Source organism: Equus quagga, chromosome 12 (genome assembly GCF_021613505.1).
Source record: "Equus quagga isolate Etosha38 chromosome 12, UCLA_HA_Equagga_1.0, whole genome shotgun sequence".
NCBI classification, from domain to species: domain Eukaryota; kingdom Metazoa; phylum Chordata; class Mammalia; order Perissodactyla; family Equidae; genus Equus; species Equus quagga.
In genome coordinates, this window is record NC_060278.1 from 107,245,010 (window position 1) to 107,264,951 (window position 19,942).

Below are 19,942 nucleotides of genomic sequence, written 5' to 3' on the forward strand. Positions count from 1 at the left end.
TGGGGGGCGAGGCCGGAAGGGGGACCCCGGGGCGCAGATTCGGCCGGGCGGGGGCTCAAATTCGGGCGGGGGGCCGTGGCGGCGCGGGCGCGGGTCCCTCTCTCCCGGGCCGCCCTTCCTCCCTCTCTCTCTCGCCCTCCCCCTCGCTCTTTTTTCTCTTTTCCGCGAGGCCTACACGACGCCAGGGGTTTGGGTGCGTGTTGGGGAGGGGGAGGGGGAGTCCCACAGGGCTCGGGAGACTGCGACAAAAAGAGGGTTTCGGGGACAGGAAATGGGGTGGCGGGCAGAGGGAGGGGGACCCGCCTCCGTGGGGTGTGTGATTTGTTGGGAGAGAGAAAGAGGGGCCAGAGAAGGAGGGGGTGACGCGGGGGGGCCCCGCGGCGGCGGAGGGGGCCTCGGCGAGGGGAGGCTTTGGCGGGGGAAGCGGCCGAGGAGAGTGGGGGGGGCGGGTGACATCAGCCCCTCGGAAGGGATCGGAGTGGTAAAGGTGGTGCAGTGAGGGGGAGGGGGCGCGGGCGAGTCGTGGCGCCGGAGTTGGGGGGAGGGAGCGCGGCGGCCGCTGGGCGCGACTTGGTGCGTTTCGGGCAGGACAGACTGTGTGTGCGCGGAGCAGACGTGTCCCGGGCCGGGCCGGGCCGTGGAAGGAAGAGAAGGAGAATCAAATAAAATAAGACCAAAAAAAAAAAAAAAAAATGGAGTTACTACGCTAAGTGCCTAGTGAAGCCAAATGACACGTCATTTTTACAGTATGACCTTTTTTTCCCCTTCCAGACATGCAGGCTTTTTGAAAAGCAAAGAAGAGAATTAATTGTAGCAGATGCCCCCCCCCCCCCCCCCCCCCGCCCCGCAGCAGCGCCCCCCCAACCATTAACACACACATTTTCCTGTTAGTCGGCCACATTGAGAGTGCTTTGTGAAAAAAGAAAAAGAAAGACATTCACAAATCAGATAGAACTGGAAAATGACATTTGTCTGTAAATGGCTTCTTGGTCTGGAAATGGCGTTTTTTTGGTCCTTTTCAAGGTGGGAGGGGGGATTGAGAGCGCTTTAAGGAGAAGATTTTTTTTCCAGGTGGAAGGAGATGAAAAGACATTAATTAGTTGTTTGTCAAGTGACATTTGGTTGGTTGCGTTTTGGGTTTTCTCTTTTGATTGCGGTTTTTCCTCTTTGGCCAAAAAAAGCGGAGGGGGGGGACATTATTAACTACAAGGAGATGGCCTTTTCTCCTTTTTTCTTAAAGGTGCTGCTTTGGGGAAAAAAAACAGAAGCACAAGAAAAATTGTTGAAATGACCAGAAGATAACACAAGCATTAATTAGTGTGGAAGTTTTCCACTTCCCGAGTAATTTGGCTGAGTGAATTTGTGAATTTGCTAGGCTAAGACCTAGTTTATGGTCACATTTCAACGAAACAGCTTGATTGTGAAGAATAAAATGTGTAAAAGGCTGGTCTTTCTTTGTGGTGGTGTTTGGTTTGCTTTTTTCGGATGGGTCACGTCTTTGTTCTCCTGGGTCCAGATTTACGTAAAGCAGAAAATTATTAATTAAGTGAAAATAAGTCTCTTTGGTGTTTTATGCATTTGGAATCTCAATAATTAAGTGGTACATACGTTGAAGTCGTGCCTAAAAGTTCTAAAGGTGGAATTGTGCTGTGTGAATATTAATATACATATAATTTGATTTCAAAGTACAAGCCTAGAAAAGTCTAGAATCTTTCCTAACAGTAATGCTATCTTGCTGTCTGAATACTAATCGAAAACAAGTGTGATGCTAATGGTACCTTAAATTTCCAACACCTTTGCGCAGCGGTCACAAAGTCTCCACTTAAAACTGGAGACTGTTGCTCTGATCACACCTTGCCTCACTGTGGGCTAATCTTCCTCAAGTGTCCTGGTCTACATGGCTACATTTGACTGCTATTTATTGACAGCCCCTGCCACGGGGGTCTGCAACCCAAGCCAGGGGTTGCATTGTTATGTGGTGATTCTCACCAAATGATGCCTCCCCCCAACAGAGGAAACATAATGATGCCCCAAATCCTCTTTTTCATCTGTCTTAATTTAATGACATAAAAATTGAGTGAATTACAGTACCACAAGAAGATCTCGAAAAGATCTTTTCAGTCCAATTGTTTAATTTCATTAATGTGGAAACTGAGGCACAGCTCTGTTTGTGCCTGTAAAAGAGAAGTGTTACGCATTTTAATTCCGAAATAAGAATATTGGGGATTCTGATTAATGTTATATATTCTCTTCATGGAATCTCTTAATAGTGCCTTTTAATATTTTAATTTGAGAGCTAGGCTCATTAAGATAGAGTGTTTACTTTGAAATCAATGTTTCTGTGGAAACTAATTTTAACTTGTACAGATATTGATTACAGCCTCGTGAGAAGGCAAGTGAAGGAGGAATGCTTTGCTCTTTTGGGCAGTAAAACAAAACAATTAATAAAACTGAAAAAGAAAGAAAAAGAGGGCTAAAAAACCCAAACAGGTTTGTGTGGGAGGAGGGCGAAATATTGTTCACACAGGATTATTTATTGGAGAGAGTGCGCATTTGCAGAAAAGAAAATGGAAAAATAGCAGTCCTCCTTCTAGCTTAGTGAAAATGGTTTTTTTTTCTGTAAAATTTTATTTTTACAAATATGATTTAAAATGGAGGCGTGTGTTCCTTCTTACTCTTTTAGTTGGGGAGGGCTGTGGGATCTGAAAATTCAGTGGTTTCCAGGAATATTTTTCCTTATGATTAAAGTCTTGTCCTTTTAATACTTCTTACAGTTGGTGCTGCATGTTAATAATGGTTCTCAAGGACTACAGTTGATATTAAAAATTTTTTTGAGAAAATAACAGAAAATTGATGGTCTCCCATTTTCCCTTGCAGTATGCTTGTTGTATGCAGAGGGAATTTATCTTTAGAAAGAGAGAGTTTGCGGGAAGGGAGGGTAGATAAAATGTAATGTTGTGGTTTTAGGGGTTGATTTTTAAGTAGCCCAAGGCGAGGGAAACCTGCACAGAAAGAAGCTGCATTGTGAAAATGGTTAGAAGGTTAGTGCTGCGTCAGTACGTGATCTGGAGGAGACTGCAGCGTCTGGGCATTGTTTGTGAATCTTGGGTATTTTAACCATGAAACATCTGACAAACAATGAATTATGTAGCTATGTACATTTATGTGCACATTTTACCAGTGACTGCTCACATTTCAGAGATTCAGTTTCACAGTTTTAACTTCAATTTTCCTTTTCCCCCTCAAATGACAAAATTGCGTCATCCCCTCTCTTTGCCCCTTTGCTTGCCCACCCCACAAATTTTAAAACAACCAAAAGAAAAAAAAAAGACACCTAAAAACAGTAAAACCTTTATTTCTTGTTTGTTGTTCTGATGGTGAAATACTGCAGGTAGACACGGAGTTGGACATTTATTTCATTTTCTTTGCGTCGAAATGTCCAGGAAAATTGCGAGTCTATTATTTTGTTTGTTTTTTGCCTGTTGCTTCTATGGAATAAACAGCAGTCCTCTCCCTGCCCAAAGTGAGTAAAATGCCTCCTTCATAACCTGAGACTTACTTTCATTTTCTAGGTGCTGGAGAATCTGGTAAAAGCACCATTGTGAAGCAAATGAGGATCCTGCATGTTAATGGGTTTAATGGAGAGTAAGTGTCCAGCCTGCGCAGGGGCGCACAGTCAGAGGAGCATCCTGACCCTGACCTCTAGGAAGTTTAGGTGGGGGTGGGGGGCTGGGCAGCCCATTTTCACTTAAGTTTTTCAGCCTGCATTTAGAAAATCCTGGGAAGAGCTTGTTAGGGGTCTCCCCCCCCCCCCCGCCCTTTTAATCTTCGGTGCAGCAACAAATAATAATGGTAATAATAATAAAGCCCCAGGGTTCTCGTGGAACAGCTCCCTTTCCCAGGAGAATAGAAGCAGGTTGGCCCCGTGACTGATCTGCCGCAGACCTGCCCACAGATTTTGGTGCAGTGGGGTCTCCAACACAGCTGACACTGGTCGCCACCGTCCCCTCCTTTGCCAGGCGCAACCCCTGCAGAGCGGGGTCCCCCCCCCCCACCCCCAGCAGATTTCAGCGCACCCAGGTGCAGGATGTTTTAAACTATTGGGGAAACACTTTCAATAATATTCCCACATAAAACAAAGTTGGAAAAGGCAGCCCTTGTTAATAATTCCTTATCTCCCCCCCCCTTTGGAATTACATTATGGGCAGATCATTGTTTCCCTTTGTAAAAATCAATAGTCTTGCCTAAAGACTCAAAAAGGAGACATTTAAGCAATGGAAAAACTGGGAGTTAGGTACTTCTGGCCCATGGAAGGGTCATTTTTGCCTTTGAAAAGTCCTTCCAGGCATCTTGGTATAGGACAATGTGACGATGCCACACTGAAAATAAAGACTAAAAGAGAACCCGTATATTAGGGATGTAAAAGATAAATATGAGCCCCTGCTTGCCATGAATAATGCAAATGGAGAGGGGCGCTCAATATAATCAGGGAATTTGCTTTTCTCCCGGACCCCAAATGGGCCTGTCCCTCATTCTCATGTAACAAAATGTGTGAAACAGAACAAGCTGTTTACCAGCCTGTTTTCACTGGCGAGAGAGCAGTTAACCCCACTAGATTACAAACACCTGAAGTCACTAGTCTGCCATTACTAGCTGGTTAGCAAACCCACTCCCTTTCTTAAACCTGAATTCAATTGAAAATTTATCCCTCAGTTATATGCCTTTAGTTTCCAAAGGGGAGATTGAGTGAAGGTGGCATAGTTTAGTTCAGGTATGCACCCAAAAAGAAAACAAACCAATAAAAATCTGCATACTGTCACCTACTGTGCACTAGGCACCCTGCTATGCACTAGGCACCTGGGAAACAAAGATGAATTTTATCACCTCTTAGAAGTAAAAGACCTGCACTGACGGCTGCTCTTTATGGAAAATTCTAGAATTTCTTAGATAAGGGGGTAAGAGAAGGATGACGTCACCGATACAAATGGACATTTTAGTTTAGGGTGCTTTTTATGCTTTAACTGTGAAATTGGAAAGGAAATTGGAGTTATCGATGTGCACATACATGCTGTCAACCAAATATCACTTTTACTTGTCACAGACCAATTCTGAAATTCTTAATTCCTGACACACCCTTCAATAAAGCCCTGCCACCAGAGATTGCCATAGGTCAATAAACAAAAAGCCTGAAACAGACTTCTAGCTATGAATTTGTAATTTAAAGAAAAATCTGGCATAATTTATTTTCCCTGCAACTTGCTGGACAGAGCTTCTTCATGAGGCTACTGAAGCAAAAATAATTTGACCATCTACCCTCTAGATAAATATTTTGATTAAAACTGGACATGGCTAGCCCTTTTAAAAGGATGCAGCGGCCGCTGTTTACCTTAGCTGGAGTCCGATGAAAGATAGGACATCCTTGATATAATTTACTTAAAGTTCTATTACTCTTGAGATTGCCCTGAAATTTTTTAATCTTTAGAGAAAGGATTCTTTTCCCTAAGTGAGCCAGTCTGTAATGCAGACGAGGCATTTAAACCAGAACTTCTCTTTTCTATTTTCTTCCTAAAAAGAGGAAGCGACATTCCCAGCTTGCCTCCTTTGTCGAGGAAGCCATAGGTAATCTCCGAGGGTGTTAAATTTAGCCTGTGAAAGTGACATACAGGGGAATTCTTCATGTGAGTCTGGAAACCTTATTTTTATCTCGCCAACTGAGCCTCCTTTTTTCTTTTTCCTCACTGCGGTATTGCAACAAACTCGGTTTCCTTCTTAACTAGGAATTCCCTATGAAATGACATCCGTCCACTAAAGGGTGTTTTCCGTGGTGCAGGGCCTTTTCCTCCTCGCTCCCGTAAATGTGCGCTTTGTTAGGGCTGGGCTGAGCTATTAAATTTGCCTTAACTATCCGCAGGCTGCCGTGCCAATTACATTTTTAGAGTAACGTGTAATATTAATCTGACCTTCAGAAATACAGAGGTCAGATGTGGATTTTCCTAACACAAAGCTAACTCTTTTCCTTATGTTTAGTGCCACAAAAAGAAAATGCCATTAACATTGGTTGAGCTAATAAGCTAATCAATTACAAAACCACGTAGAAGGCTTAGCCATCCTGCCCTTCCCACCTTCAAGGAGGAATTCCTACCATTTATGAAGAGTTGGGTTTTGAGTGTTTTTTTTTGTTTTTTGGGTTGTTTTTTCCCCGCTGCCTCATGGTCCAGGTACGGTTTTAACTGATGCCAATTTATGGGGAACAATCACTTATAAATAAAAACATCTTATAGGTAGTTTCCCCAATGGGAGGTCATTAATATTGCACCAGAAAATCCATGGGCAAAAGTCACCCATGTCTGTGCCTTTGTGCGTTCAGGCACAACACTGAAGATTGAGATCAGGGAGAATAAGGAGCCTCATGCGCTGCTATATTCTCGAAAGAATTATGAGATTACTCCCTGCTCTAGCTCCCTAATGCATGTACATTTAGTGAAAGCACACAAAAACAATTATGTGTCCCTCCTGTACCGACATGAGTCTCCAGAGGGCTCTGCCGATGCTGCAGCGAAGGCGCGGAGGCTTCCCTCCACGGCCTGCAGCCTCGCTGGACCTTCCAGTTTAGCCAGAGAGGCGACCTAAGAATTAACGGGAGGTTGAGGAATGTGGAGAGGCTGTGTGGGGTTTTTGTGAAATTGCGGTGCCTTGCAGATTAGGTGAGCTTTCAATCTCTCTTTAAAAGGGGCGGCGAAGAGGACCCGCAGGCTGCAAGGAGCAACAGCGATGGGTAGGCACATTCAAAAACAGAAAAACTTTTTAACCAACCAACAAACATGAAGATCATACTGGGAAACTGAGGGCAGAGGCCTGGGAAGAAAGCACAAGTCATTTAGGGGCCATCAGCCATCTTGGTATACGTTTGCAAAAGACACGTAAACAATGTCTTAATATTTCAGAGCACGTGAAGTGCAAGACAATTTTTTTGGCCATCCGTAAAGTATAATTCGATCCAGCTGGGGGAAAGTTATGGATTTCTGCATTCTATAATCAGTTTAGGATTTTGAGAATTGATGTGTTTTCACATGGTTTCTGTTTCCCCCAGCTCTCCATTTGAATCGGCTACTTGTCTTTAAAACTATCTGCTAAATTCATCTACTCAATGGTTGGTCTGATTTTACGATTTCAGATCTCCTTGAAAAAAAGAAAACACCTCTATTAAAATACGTGGTGCCGCACTGTCCTTAGTTTTGAAAAAAATGTTCGGTACCTTGCAGGAGGTCATTGTTAAGAATGATCTCGAAAAGCCTTTGGTCTTTTAAAAATTATCACATTTATTTTTATCCAAGGTATTTTATGTTAGCTACTGGATAGGAAATTAACGATGGCATCCATCTTTTTTTTTTTCCATTCATTATCATTTTTTTTTTTTTCCCACTTCCTGCATCTCCACTGTCCATCACATGCAAACACACACACGCGCATGCCAGGTAACCCATTCTGGCTCTGCTTGTCTATTCAGCATGCAGTGATGGAGCAGCCATTTTTCATGAACATGCAGAGCCCACTGACCTAAGCCTAGAGCATCTCAAAGAAACAGCTTCTGTGGCCGGGGAGGGGCGGGGCAAAGGATATTGGGGTCAGGACAAAGTAACTGACACATGTTTGTTCATCTGTTTTTTTTAGAGTATATTATCCCTAGATGATGGCTACAGTTTCTCATCTTCCCGGCTATGTCCTATCACACTTTGCATGCTGGAATTGCCTGGTCTTAGGAACTTCTAATAAGAATAATATTCTGTTGTCGGGGGGAGGGGGGATGGGGCCCTACCACCTAACCTCTAAAGATAACTGAAAAAACAAAAACAAAAACAAAAAACAAAAATGGAATGAAATCCTTAATTGGCAAAAATGTAGCGTAGCAACAATCCATAAAAGGCATCTACGTAAATAGTGACTAATTGACAGTGTACTGTACCAAAAGTTGGCATTTGAGAAATATGACAAGTCCTTATTGAACAAACAACCTACTGTGTACTAGAAGCTGTGCTAGAACCCTTGAACCCTACTAATACCTTGCCTGCACTTCTATCTGTCACTCTGTTCTACAAGTAAATATAAGTATTAACATACGTGATAAATAAAAATTCTCTGCATGTTTCAGCAATCCCTGTATCCTGCGTCTGTCTTCTGTCTTTCTTCTTTTGTCTGTCTTTTCCCACAAAAGCACAAAGATAAGATAGAGCACTGAATGAAACTTAGTACAACGTATCCTTCCCTAACCACTTAGCCCACCGGGTTGGGGTGGCTCGTAAAATTTGAACCCGGCTAATCTGCTTTATACGTAGGTGGGGGGGGGGGGGGGGTGTGCTGCAATGTCCTAAACATCCTTCCGGCCCCAGCTTTTCAGTCCATCAGAATTCTAGCAATTGATATATAGATATATATTTTGGCTTTAAGTAGTTGAGAGACATCTGAGAAATTTTCTCTGAATTTCACAATCAGTGTTAAATTCATTAAGCGATAGTAAAAATGATGATAAACCTGCCAGCCCCCAGGATAATGTCTCCATCTACATAGTAATTGCTTCAATGGAAGAATTTTATGTTTTAGTATTACACACCCGAATTAGATTTCAGATTTCTATTTTAGATGTTTTATACTTGATATACTCCCACACCTATTCACATACGTAGATGAATACTGAACACGTTCTCAAAATATCTGTATTTAAGACTGGAAGTTTTCCAATCATCATACTACTACTTAGACCAAAATATCAAACTGAATGAAAGAACCTTGTTTCTGGAAATACTTTTCTCTTGCTGTATGTACATTTGGGTATTTAGGACCCAGACATATCTAATTTTTAACTATTGTGGGGCCTTAAAACCAAAGGTTCATGGCTCTCGTTACCATGGAAATGGAGCCTGTTTTTAATGAATGAGAATGGATTTGTCCTATGGGGTTTTAAGTAAATTTAAATTCATAAGTGAACGGGAGGGGCAAACACGCGTCCTTTTAAAATCCTAACGTCTAACCGATTTTAGATTATAGCACCAAATCCGGACATCGCTCCTAATTTCAGAAACAAGCTTCAATTCTGCACGTACAGAGCAGAGAAGTCCCACAGAGGGGTGGGCACTCCCAATCCCTTTATAAGGTGGTTGCGTTAGGAGTCTGGGGGCCAGAGTCACACTTCAGATTGGGCACAAGTTCCACCCTCCTGATTGGCAGCGCCTCTCACTGTCGTGGCTTCTCCTGAAGGTCTCCTGACTTGCAGCACTTTCATGTAAATGGCCACGAGGGGGTTCCTGGTACTGCCTGTCGTCCCCCTTGGCACAACACGCACACCCTCAACCACTGACAAGAACAGCACCTCTAAACTCCTTATTCCCGTCTAACAGGAGCAGTGTCTCAAGGCCAGTTAGCGGAGGGCTGGTCCCGGAAACAGGCGAGATGAGACCACTCAGAAAATGAGGGCCACCCCTCAAATAAGTATGCATATATTTGTTGAAAGGATAAAATGCTCAGGAAATAGTAGCTGTTACAATTATTTGAAAAAGGAAAGACCAAGTTCTTTGCGGGGCAGGGCTGTTGGCAGGCGGATGCACGACCCCCTCAGCAATCCCCAAACCTCGAGGTCTGCCTCCCTGGGCCCCACGGACCTCTCAGCTGGGCTGCAGGTGCTATTAGCCCCCGTTGCATTTCCTCTGCATTAATGTTCTGTCCTGTCCTACTCCAGAGGGATTACACGTTTAACTTCTACCTGAATTCCGTGACTCTTGGTGAATTAGCCAAGTGAATGCTTCAAAAATTGGGAATCTCAAGATGTTTTTTAAAACTTACACGCAGCAAGAATCAGGCTCTCTCCCTTCTCCTGTCTCGTGGCTCAGACTTTCCTTCTCTCAGCCTCAGTTTCCTCCCTTGTGAAGATAGCACCTTAGTTCCACATGACAATCACATCCCAGGGCCTAATACACAGTAGGTATGTCATTCACGTGGTTCCATTTCCCCCCACTCCAAAACCAAGAAGTGAGGTAGGGGGCAAGGATGTGGCAGGATTTATACCCCAAGCAAAAGGTCCTTGTTTTCCCCTAAAAACACAAACTCGAGAATCTTCCCTGGCTGTGCCTCAAATGAAGGACAGTTTCTGAAAGACACACAGCACTTCAACTGATGTCACTGGGTACCACATTCCGTCAGGGGACCCTAGAGGTCAAAGGGTGTGACCTTGTGGTCCCAGTGACTGAATGTAGAGCTGACCACACAGGGCATCCTGTATGTCCCAAGTTAAAATCAAAATTAAAAAGCTACAAACCCTCTAATCTCTGCTTACTGGAGGGGACCTCCACCACCACCACATATAAGTCCCAGATCATAAAGACTTCTGGGGGCAGGATCTTATTCCTGTTCACATCGAGGGATCGATGTGTGTTAATCAACTAGAAACGTCATTCATTGCTGCTGGCTGCAGTGACAGACACACAATGACTATTTAAATAAGTAACAGGGCCGCAGAGGCCTGAAGTGTGTACTGACTCCAGCCCCAACCCCGCCCGTGCCCCCCACTCCTGTCCCCGCCTCCCCTCACCCCGCACTCAGTGGTTCTCAGTGTACTAACCCAGCTAGGAGTAGCCCCAAGTCAAGCAGGAAACTCCCCTCCCCGACACCCCCCCCAACAGGGATGTTGATGAGGGCATAGGAAGCTTTTAGGAAGTGTTGGTGTGCAGTGGGGGCTTAAAGCAGATGGAACCACTTCTGAAACAGTAAATGAACATGTCCGACTTGCGGTACAGTAGCCTTGATCATTATCTCGATGCCAATTTGCTAATCTACCCCAACGGGTGTGTCCTCAGGACACACTTGGGAGGTTATAATTTGAAACCACCTTTATCCAGGAACCTCCAATCTGTGCACATATCTGAACCCATGACTCCTTCAAGAACAGAATACTATGCTTTTAGTTGTAATATCTTGGCTAAAGTGACACTGTTAGTCAACGTGTTGCAACCTGACTTTTTTTTCTTTTCAATCCCACTGTAGTGAGAAGGCAACCAAGGTGCAGGACATCAAAAACAACCTGAAAGAGGCCATTGAAGTACGTGCTTGCGTCTCCCCCATTCTCCTAGCCCCCCCTTCAGAGGGTACCACCCCCTGACCGCTTTGCTCACTCACTTTCAGACCATCGTGGCCGCCATGAGCAACCTGGTGCCCCCTGTGGAGCTGGCCAACCCTGAGAACCAGTTCAGAGTGGACTACATCCTGAGCGTGATGAACGTGCCCGACTTCGACTTCCCTCCTGTAAGCTAAGCCCTGAGCGGCGCTGCCGCAGCCCTCCCCTACACAGCAGACAGGCAGGTGGTGAGCGGCCAGGTGGGAGCTGTGCTCACCGGTCCCCTCCATACATTACGCAGGCACACCAGTGTCAAAGCCACACTTCCAGCAAAACACATCTCAGTGCTATCGACTCTCAGGGAAAAGTTAATTGCATAAGGATCCTTAATGTTTAAAACAAAAATCACTAATGATCATTAGGGCTTTGCGGAAGATGGATGAGCAAATTCTGTCAGCCCTTGTAAATCTTGGCTCACGGGTCCCCACAAGTAAACATTACATTTCAATATTGCAATTCTCACTTTATTAGATTATAAATTTTTATGAGGGAAAAAGTCATGAGTTGTGGTAGCCTTAATTATTCCCTCATACATATCTTATGACGGATACGACTCTGTTAAGTATGGCACACAAATGCTAATTGTCCAGTTAATTGAAATATCCTGAGATACCAAGGAATGCAGAAATAAAATGCCAGCTCTGAGTTTTATAAATGGAAGCTATTCTTATCTTAAACAGTTTACCATTTAACCTTTATTAAGGTTTTTCTAAAATCAGTCCTTGCCTCTGGGCAAATGGAATCTTTTCTCATTATTAAAAAAAAAAAAAATGTAAATTTTAACTCAGATTTTCTTCTGCACCCCCTGCCTGGTGTGTGGGCCACTGTTTGGAGAGATTCGTCTGCTCCCTAAAGAACTACTTGTAGCGAACACAAACCACCCATGCCCAGGCGTGGCCATTTTGACCCCGTTGTGGGGGAAGAATCGTTTATAAGCGGGAAGGGGAAACAAGATGGAAAGATGCGCGAGTTTATAGGGCCCAGAAGGAAAAGACTTGTCTGCAGCTAAAACAATTGAGTTACTGTTGCCTTTTGTCAGACTTTCGTGGGAATTCGTGTTTGTGTATTTTAAACGGGTTTGGCTGTAAACTTACAGCAGTGGGAAAGCAGGATTAATAAGTATGCTTAGGTACATTGTTTTAAATAGCATTTGTCTGAAAAAAATTCAGGCGGTAAAAATATACATAGCACAGCGCAGACTTTTTCATGAAACGTGGTTCTATACTTCCAACTGGAGAATAAGTAATGGCAGTCTAGAAACGTGCCAGAACCGGAACCCGTTACTCGTCCTGCTGATGCCTGGACTTGATGTCCTCGCCTCCTTCGACTCCTTCTCTTGAATTCACCTTGGAGGAGAAGCTCCTCTTTCCTTGTAAGGGAAGGTTGTCCCCAAATAATTAAAAATGTGTTTATGTCCAGTGAACTGTGCATCCTGACCCACTGCAACTTGAAACAGCTCCGAGGTCATTTGCGCTTCTGCTTCTTCCTGTGAAATCCTCCCCAAAGGACAGGCACTGGCAAGGCCAGATTTGCCCAAAAAAATGTACCTAGCCAAACCCGTTTAGAATACACAAACACGAATTCCCACGAAAGCCTGACAAAAGGCATAATAAAGAGATTTGCCATAATATTTTTTGGTAAAATTTGAATTTTCCTTCAGGGAAATTTCCTTATAGATGAAATTTCTTGTTTTCACAACACTGAATCATTCGTTGACATGTTCTCCTAACAGATTAGCATATATTCTTCCCATAGAAGCAATTGTGTGAAGAAACAAAACCCGTCAGTAATTTACTCCTCGCGCCCCACCCCACCCCCCTGCCCAAAGTATAGGAGGAAAACTACCCAAGACCAGTAATTCACAGTGAGACGAGATCGGCAGGAATTAATTACTTCAACTTTTGAAGACGTTTACCATGTTGAATGAAAGTTCTTCATGCGAATTAATTCCCTAATTTGGCTCGCAGTTGGCAGTCACACCAGCTGTTGGTCACATAGTGAACCAGGGTCTCAGTTCTGATGGCAGCCTTCTTGAATTGGTGCAGGTTCGTATCTTGAAGCCTTCTTCCCCGTGTTCACTTTCAGGAATTCTACGAGCACGCCAAGGCTCTGTGGGAGGATGAAGGAGTGCGTGCCTGCTATGAGCGCTCCAACGAGTACCAGCTGATTGACTGCGCCCAGTAGTAAGTCACTTCTCTCCCACATCAGCACAGACACAGGCACAAATGGGGAAAATACTACAAACCTCGACTCTCGCTTTCAAAGTTACTTGCAAATGAGTTCTTTTCATAGAAGCCAGCCAGTTATTCCCACCTGCAGTTAGAAAGTTCTACTCTGATTCACTTGTTTTATAAAGCCCCTAATTGCACTTTTTAGTGCAGTGACATTATTTTATCTAAACAATTAATGCCTGTTAGAGCAAAATGATAATTACTTGCAATAAAGTGATGTGCATAATTAATTAGCTTGAAGTAACTAATTGAATTGACCTCTGAGCATTTAGGGAGATAGGGCAGCTCTCACACTTTGGATAATGTAAAAATATTTTATTGCTATAATTTGAAAACACAAAGAGGAACGATGAGAACAAAAATAGGCCTCCCCCTTCCTTGGTAGCTGATAATCGCTCTGCTGTTTCTGCTGTCAGGTACGTGACTCCAGAAGCCGCCAGAGCCCTATGTTGCTAAGTCACATTCATCTGAGTTGGGTTTTGGGTTGAATTCTGTTTCCTATCCTTATTTATTCATTCACCCGGGGCTGTAAATCAAAGGCACTTCCCCCCATGGGCTCCTTGCTCTGTCCCTTCGTGGGCTGTCTTCCAGTGAACATAACACACGCGTGGAAAGTTGCCTTGTAAACAGTTTACGAACTCGCTCATCCTGGACGAGAGAGAAAATATATGATGGTCAGAGCTATAAAAACATTTTTAAAAATCTTTATGTTGCACCAAGTGGTCCCAGGCATGATATTCTCAAGTCAAAGTGTCTTTTGTGACTGGAGGGGCACAATAAATATTTGGGATGTTTCGGCCTCTCTTGTGTAAGTAGCTGAAACTCAGAAACGATTTTGCTATAGAAAATATTAAGTAATCAGGACCAAGGTACCAGGCTGGCTGGCGGAAAGTTAAAGTTGCTTTATTTGGGAGCCCTGAGCCTGAGGAACTTATTGTGAAAAACAGTTGAATAAACAGGAGGGAGGCGGAGGTAATCACAATCAGACAGCACACAAAGCAGGCTCCCTAGGATGCGCCCTTCAGATGGCAGTGACCGAGGCTGGGGTCTGCGAAACCTGCAGGCTGATTGTTTGCTGGCTCTGCTTTCTCCTGAGAAGGGGCGTCTGATGATTTTCAATGGTCACACATAGAGCTGTTTCATGGTTTAATATACAAGGAAATTTGTATATTTTTTCAAGGAACAGAAAAACAGTCCATTTCGGCCAGTCCCTGTGACCCCAACCCCCACCCCCTCTTCAACAAAGTCCCTGATTTTCACAAAAGTTTGAACTAAAAGCTGGAAGTGCTAATTATAGTAACGCAAAACAAATGGAAATCCTGGAATTGTTTGCGTTTTGTATTTTGGATCCAAGTCAGAAGTACAGGTACGAGAGATTAGGAGGGTTTAACCATCCCAGTGTTGAGTGTTCTGGAAGCGGGGGAGGGTGGAGGGTGTACCAACTTCGTTAATTAACAGTTTAGCCAGGGTTTTTTGTTGTTTTTTAAATCTCATACCATTTAAAAGATTTTTTTTAAGCAATGTTAAATTACTACTGCAACTTTATCTGAAAACGGCAACATCTGCACAGTTTATGGAAAGTTTTAAGGAAACTCAGAGAAAAGGGGAACAGAGCTTAAAACTTTTCAAATGTCTTCCCCGACGGGATGATTAAAACAGCCCCGCCTTGGCACTGACCAGGACGCTTCTGGTCTAACTGCCTTTATGTTAAAGTTGAGACACTGGTACCTTGCCCATTTCTGAAGCCGCGTATTTTTATTTGTTGAACTGGGGTTTGGCTGGCCCCACTCCAGATGTCTCTCTCACAAGATTTGGTGCTGATGATCTATTTATAGAACTGTGGTTCGGTTGCCATGGCAACGCGCTGGAGGCCAGGGCGGCTGGGGAGCTATTTCTGGCCTGGTGCTGTAATGTAAGACTGATTGGGCAAGTTAGTATATCCTCCGAGCCAGACTAACTCGAAACTGGTAAAAAGGAAGGAGGAAAAAACTTATAGAATTTCTTTAAATAGACTTTTCTCCCTTTGTGATTTTTCTTTTCTGATTAGCCCACTTTAAAACAATTCCAACTTCCCCACCAACCCCCCCCCCAGCCCCAAAAAGCTGGTTTTACCATTCTCCATATTAATTAAATTAGTCTGGTCTTTCCAAAGTGATTTTTCCTTAGGTGTGTCTAGTCGAGCAACACGAGCAAGAGATTTCTTGCTTTGGGAAAAGTGCCAGCGGTGGAGGGGGAGGTGGGAAACAGTGCTTTTCCACAGAAAGCTTTCTTGTCACGGCTGGTAGTCTCTGAGACCCCAGCCCCTCTGTGTACATGCTCCCAGCCCATAGGAGGACCCATCACCTGGACGGCGTGAGATTTTTTGAAAACTAAAAGTTTCATATCTGGAGTGTTCCATTAACGGAAGGGAACTTTGTGTTTGTTTCCTGTTCCGTGTGGTTAGGGCAAAAAGGGCCCCTTTGTGGCAACTTCTTTTGTTCTCTTTAATAAGTGAGATTCTTAAAAAGTTAGAAGGAAGGGATACCCATTTTGAATAACTCAAACAATCTCATTTTCATTAGTTCCTTGGGGGAAAAAGCCCTGCTTTTAAATGTTTCTTTTTTTAAAAACACTACTTGCCATTTTTTAGTCAAAGCCAAACAATTTGAAACTGCAACTTTTTAGTCAATCAATATGAAATGGCGCAAAATCTGACAGGCCTGATTTTGGGCCCTCTGCTGGTTGATTTGGATAGAACCAGCCTTCAAAATTAGAACAAGACCAGAACCCCCACCAGTGCCCTGGGCTGTCCCCGTAGGCCAGGGGCCAGAGAGGCTAGTTCCTGATCGCTAGATCTACTTGTCAGCGATACACACTTACCTTAGAAAGGTGGGAACAAGCAGAACTTAAGCATAAGCTTTGAGTGATAAATGTAACCAAGATGAGCAGAATCTCTTTGACTCAATGCCATGTAAGTGCGGGATGATCGTTTCCATTTGGCTTGACTTTGTAGAGAGACAGGAATGGTGAGCCACTTGGCGTGAGCCCTCTCAACACCCCCATGTGTCTTTCTTTTCCTCCCAGCTTCCTGGACAAGATTGATGTCATCAAGCAGGCTGACTATGTGCCCAGCGACCAGGTAGGCAAAAGTTCTCATAATCGAGGACTTGGAGCCCTCTTTCCAAGCTGGTCAAGATTTCTGCTCCAGATTGGAGACTGCTAATATTTCTGTGGTGAGATCCGTTGACCTAGATTCTGTTTTAGGATCTGCTCCGCTGCCGCGTCCTGACTTCTGGAATCTTTGAGACCAAGTTCCAGGTGGACAAAGTCAACTTCCAGTAAGTGAATTAAAAAAACAGAGACAGTGGGTCCTCAGCGTTCCCTCTGGCAGTCAGAACGGTGGCAGGTGGGAGCCCTTCGGAGTGACCAGGTGTCGTTTCTGTCCTACAGCATGTTTGACGTGGGTGGCCAGCGCGATGAACGCCGCAAATGGATCCAATGCTTCAATGGTATGGAAGCCGTGGGCTTCTCTGCTCTTTAAGGGCATTCTGCTTTTTTAATTAAGGATCATTTTCGCTTCTAACATGCATTACTTTTTCTTTTGCTTTCTTGTGCTGAAGATGTGACTGCCATCATCTTCGTGGTGGCCAGCAGCAGCTACAACATGGTCATCCGGGAGGACAACCAGACCAACCGCCTGCAGGAGGCCCTGAACCTCTTCAAGAGCATCTGGAATAACAGGTGTGTGGAGCGACCCCCGGCTCCCTCCCAGCTGCTTGTCCAGGAGTCCTATTACTGACCTCATGGCCCTGCGTTTGTACTGCTATAGACAAGAATCTTGCGCGGGCATCCCAAAGCCCTTGCAGAAAGAATGCTCTCTGTTCCTGTGCGTTAAACCTGCTTCCCTCTTTGTTAGATGGCTGCGCACCATCTCTGTGATTCTGTTCCTCAACAAGCAAGACCTGCTCGCTGAGAAAGTCCTTGCTGGAAAATCGAAAATTGAGGACTACTTTCCAGAATTTGCTCGCTACACTACTCCTGAGGATGGTACGTATGGCCTTATGCAGTTGATTGGCATACATTTCAGCTTATTGGCCCTGTACAGTCACGCACGTTAAAAATTTCCATTCCCGGAGGTGGTTCATTTAGGTGAATTTTAAAAATCACCTAAATGAACCACCTCCGAGAACGGAAATCTCCCCGCAGCCCCTGCAAACTATAAAGGCTCTGTAGGGGAAGCAAGAAAACTTATTTCCACTCACTTGCATCTGGAGAAATCCACGAAGTGAAGGGGCTGCAGGGGTGCCAGCACTCTAGCTGTGCTCCAACCTTTCAATTACTTTCAGTAACAAAATATTTCTATTCTTCATAGCTACTCCCGAGCCCGGAGAGGACCCACGCGTGACCCGGGCCAAGTACTTCATCCGTGACGAATTTCTGGTGAGTAGACTGTCTTTAGTTCTCTTTGCTTGCCCTCTTCCTCTAAAGGATGTAAGATTACTTAATTCTAAATTTGGGGATTAAACTATCCAGTTCTTCAGTTTTATCTCACGGATGGCCAGTGTGCATTTCAGCGTTTGCAACCCCCCTTACTTGGTTTTAACAATAGCTGGTCAGCAGTCCTTGGTCGATGTCCCCATGAACGATGAGGGGGTGTCCGCACAGGTGGCACTAACCATGTTCCCCTATGTTTGTGCCGCAGAGAATCAGCACCGCTAGTGGGGACGGGCGCCACTACTGCTACCCCCACTTCACCTGCGCTGTGGACACCGAGAACATCCGCAGGGTGTTCAACGACTGCCGGGACATCATCCAGCGCATGCACCTCCGTCAGTATGAGCTGCTCTAAGAAGGGAACGCCCAGTTTAATTAAAGCCTTAAGCACAATTAATTAAAAGTGAAACGTAATTGTACACGCAGTTAATCACCCACCATAGGGCATGATTAACAAAGCCACCTTTCCCTTCCCCCTCGAGTGATTTGGCGAAACCCCCTGCTCCCTTCAGCTTGCTTAAATATATTCCAAATTTAGAAAGCTTAAGGCGGCCTACAGAAAAAGAAACAGGCCACAAAAGTTCCCTCTCTCTTTCAGTAAGTAACATAACAGCAGCAAACAGAAATAAAGAAATAAATGAAATAAATGAAATGAATATCGTCTTGTGCAGCATTAAAAAAATCAAAATAAAAATTAAATGTGAGCAGAGGATGTGACTCCTGTGGGTTATTTGCGGTTTCGAGCAAACGCCCATTGGTCATGGATCTGACTGCATCAGAAGTAGGGAGGCCTCCTGCTGAGGTGACAAGGCCCCGGGCTTATATGTGGGTGGAGAATCTTCCCTCTCTCTGTTTTTGTTGACCTAATCTTTGGGTTTCTGAAAACAATTTGCAAATAATACAAAATGTCCACCCGGTGCTCCCAAACCCATGCCTTGTGGAAAACCCCTAGGCCCTGTGGGAGAACTCTGTCGCTCAGAGTCGCTGCCTTTGCGGAGATTCTACCAACTCAGGCCCTTAGACAGGGTCACATGCTCTGCCTGTTTACCCAGAGTCTCCCCAAAATAGGTGTTAGATTTTGACTTTCTGTTCAGTCTTAAGATATGGACCCAATTACGTGGGGGAAGTTTAGGAATGCAGTTTCAAATCTGTGAGGGAAAGTGGGGTTATTCAAGAAATGGTGCACAATATATACATATATTCAATCATCGCACTGTACACTAAATATCTTGCAGTTTTGTCAATTACACCTCAATGAAGCTGGGAGAGCAAATAGAACAAGAGCCATCAAAGAAATGGGATGGAAACAACTGGCTAGCTATTTGGGGGAAAATTTAAGCTAGATCCCTACCTCATTCCATACACAAATGAATTCAGTCACACGCTTAAACACAGGTTTAAATACAAAGAGGTACTTTAAAAACGGCTATTTTTACAATTAAAGTATCGGTTTATAGAAGGCCTCTGTAAGCATGACCTAAGATCCAAGAGCCATAAAGGGGAGAGGGAGGAACAGACTACATAAATATTAAAATCACATAGAAAACCATATGAATGGGGGTGGGGGCTGGGTAAAAATCTGTAACAAGAGGTTAAATTCCCTATAAGCAAAGAGCTCTGAAGAATTAATAAGCAAACCCATCACAAAAATGGGCAAAGTACATAAACATGCAATTTACCTAAAAAATGGGGAAAACGTGGAACTTCACTCACAATGAAATGAAATGCCAATAAAACACATCCATTATTGTGGGGAGGGGGTGGTCATCTGCACCCATGGGCCCCACATCAAACTTGGTGAAGCTGTAATAGATTGTGGCTTGGACCTGAGCTCCACTTGGGCTCCCTATCCTTCACCCCCAGGTTCATCCCTTAAGCTTGTGGTCACCTTGGTGTGGCTTCCTGGACGGTGGGGGGAGGAGACCAGCTTGTCCCCAGCATCAACCATTACACCCTCTGAAACTGGCAGAATGGGACATTAATGAAGTTGATTCTGTAGTTCAGGACAAAAATCCACTTCCTGCTCTGTTTTCCAGATCAAATTAATCCCAGCCAAATTAATTACGGAGCATAGTTT

At 44.3% G+C, this 19,942-nt stretch overlaps 1 protein-coding gene across 3 annotated transcripts in view; it reads left to right on the forward strand.

Annotated features, from left to right (window-relative positions):
* The window catches only part of LOC124248468 (guanine nucleotide-binding protein G(s) subunit alpha isoforms XLas-like), a 54,190-nt gene extending 35,615 nt beyond the window's left edge, over window positions 1-18,575 (forward strand). The window contains exons 2-13 of one of the 3 annotated variants that reach the window (XM_046678479.1): window positions 3,573-3,645; window positions 6,731-6,775; window positions 11,032-11,086; window positions 11,170-11,289; window positions 13,247-13,344; window positions 16,456-16,510; window positions 16,636-16,709; window positions 16,822-16,880; window positions 16,992-17,112; window positions 17,288-17,418; window positions 17,744-17,811; window positions 18,074-18,575. In XM_046678479.1, the coding sequence (XP_046534435.1) occupies window positions 3,573-3,645; window positions 6,731-6,775; window positions 11,032-11,086; window positions 11,170-11,289; window positions 13,247-13,344; window positions 16,456-16,510; window positions 16,636-16,709; window positions 16,822-16,880; window positions 16,992-17,112; window positions 17,288-17,418; window positions 17,744-17,811; window positions 18,074-18,220 (1,046 nt within the window). In that variant the 3' untranslated portion in view covers window positions 18,221-18,575. Of the gene's footprint in view, window positions 1-3,572; window positions 3,646-6,730; window positions 6,776-11,028; window positions 11,087-11,169; window positions 11,290-13,246; window positions 13,345-16,455; window positions 16,511-16,635; window positions 16,710-16,821; window positions 16,881-16,991; window positions 17,113-17,287; window positions 17,419-17,743; window positions 17,812-18,073 lie in introns of all 3 variants that reach the window. The other 2 variants (XM_046678480.1, XM_046678481.1) reach the window with 2 other exon arrangements.
* Window positions 18,576-19,942: the final 1,367 nt, after the last annotated feature.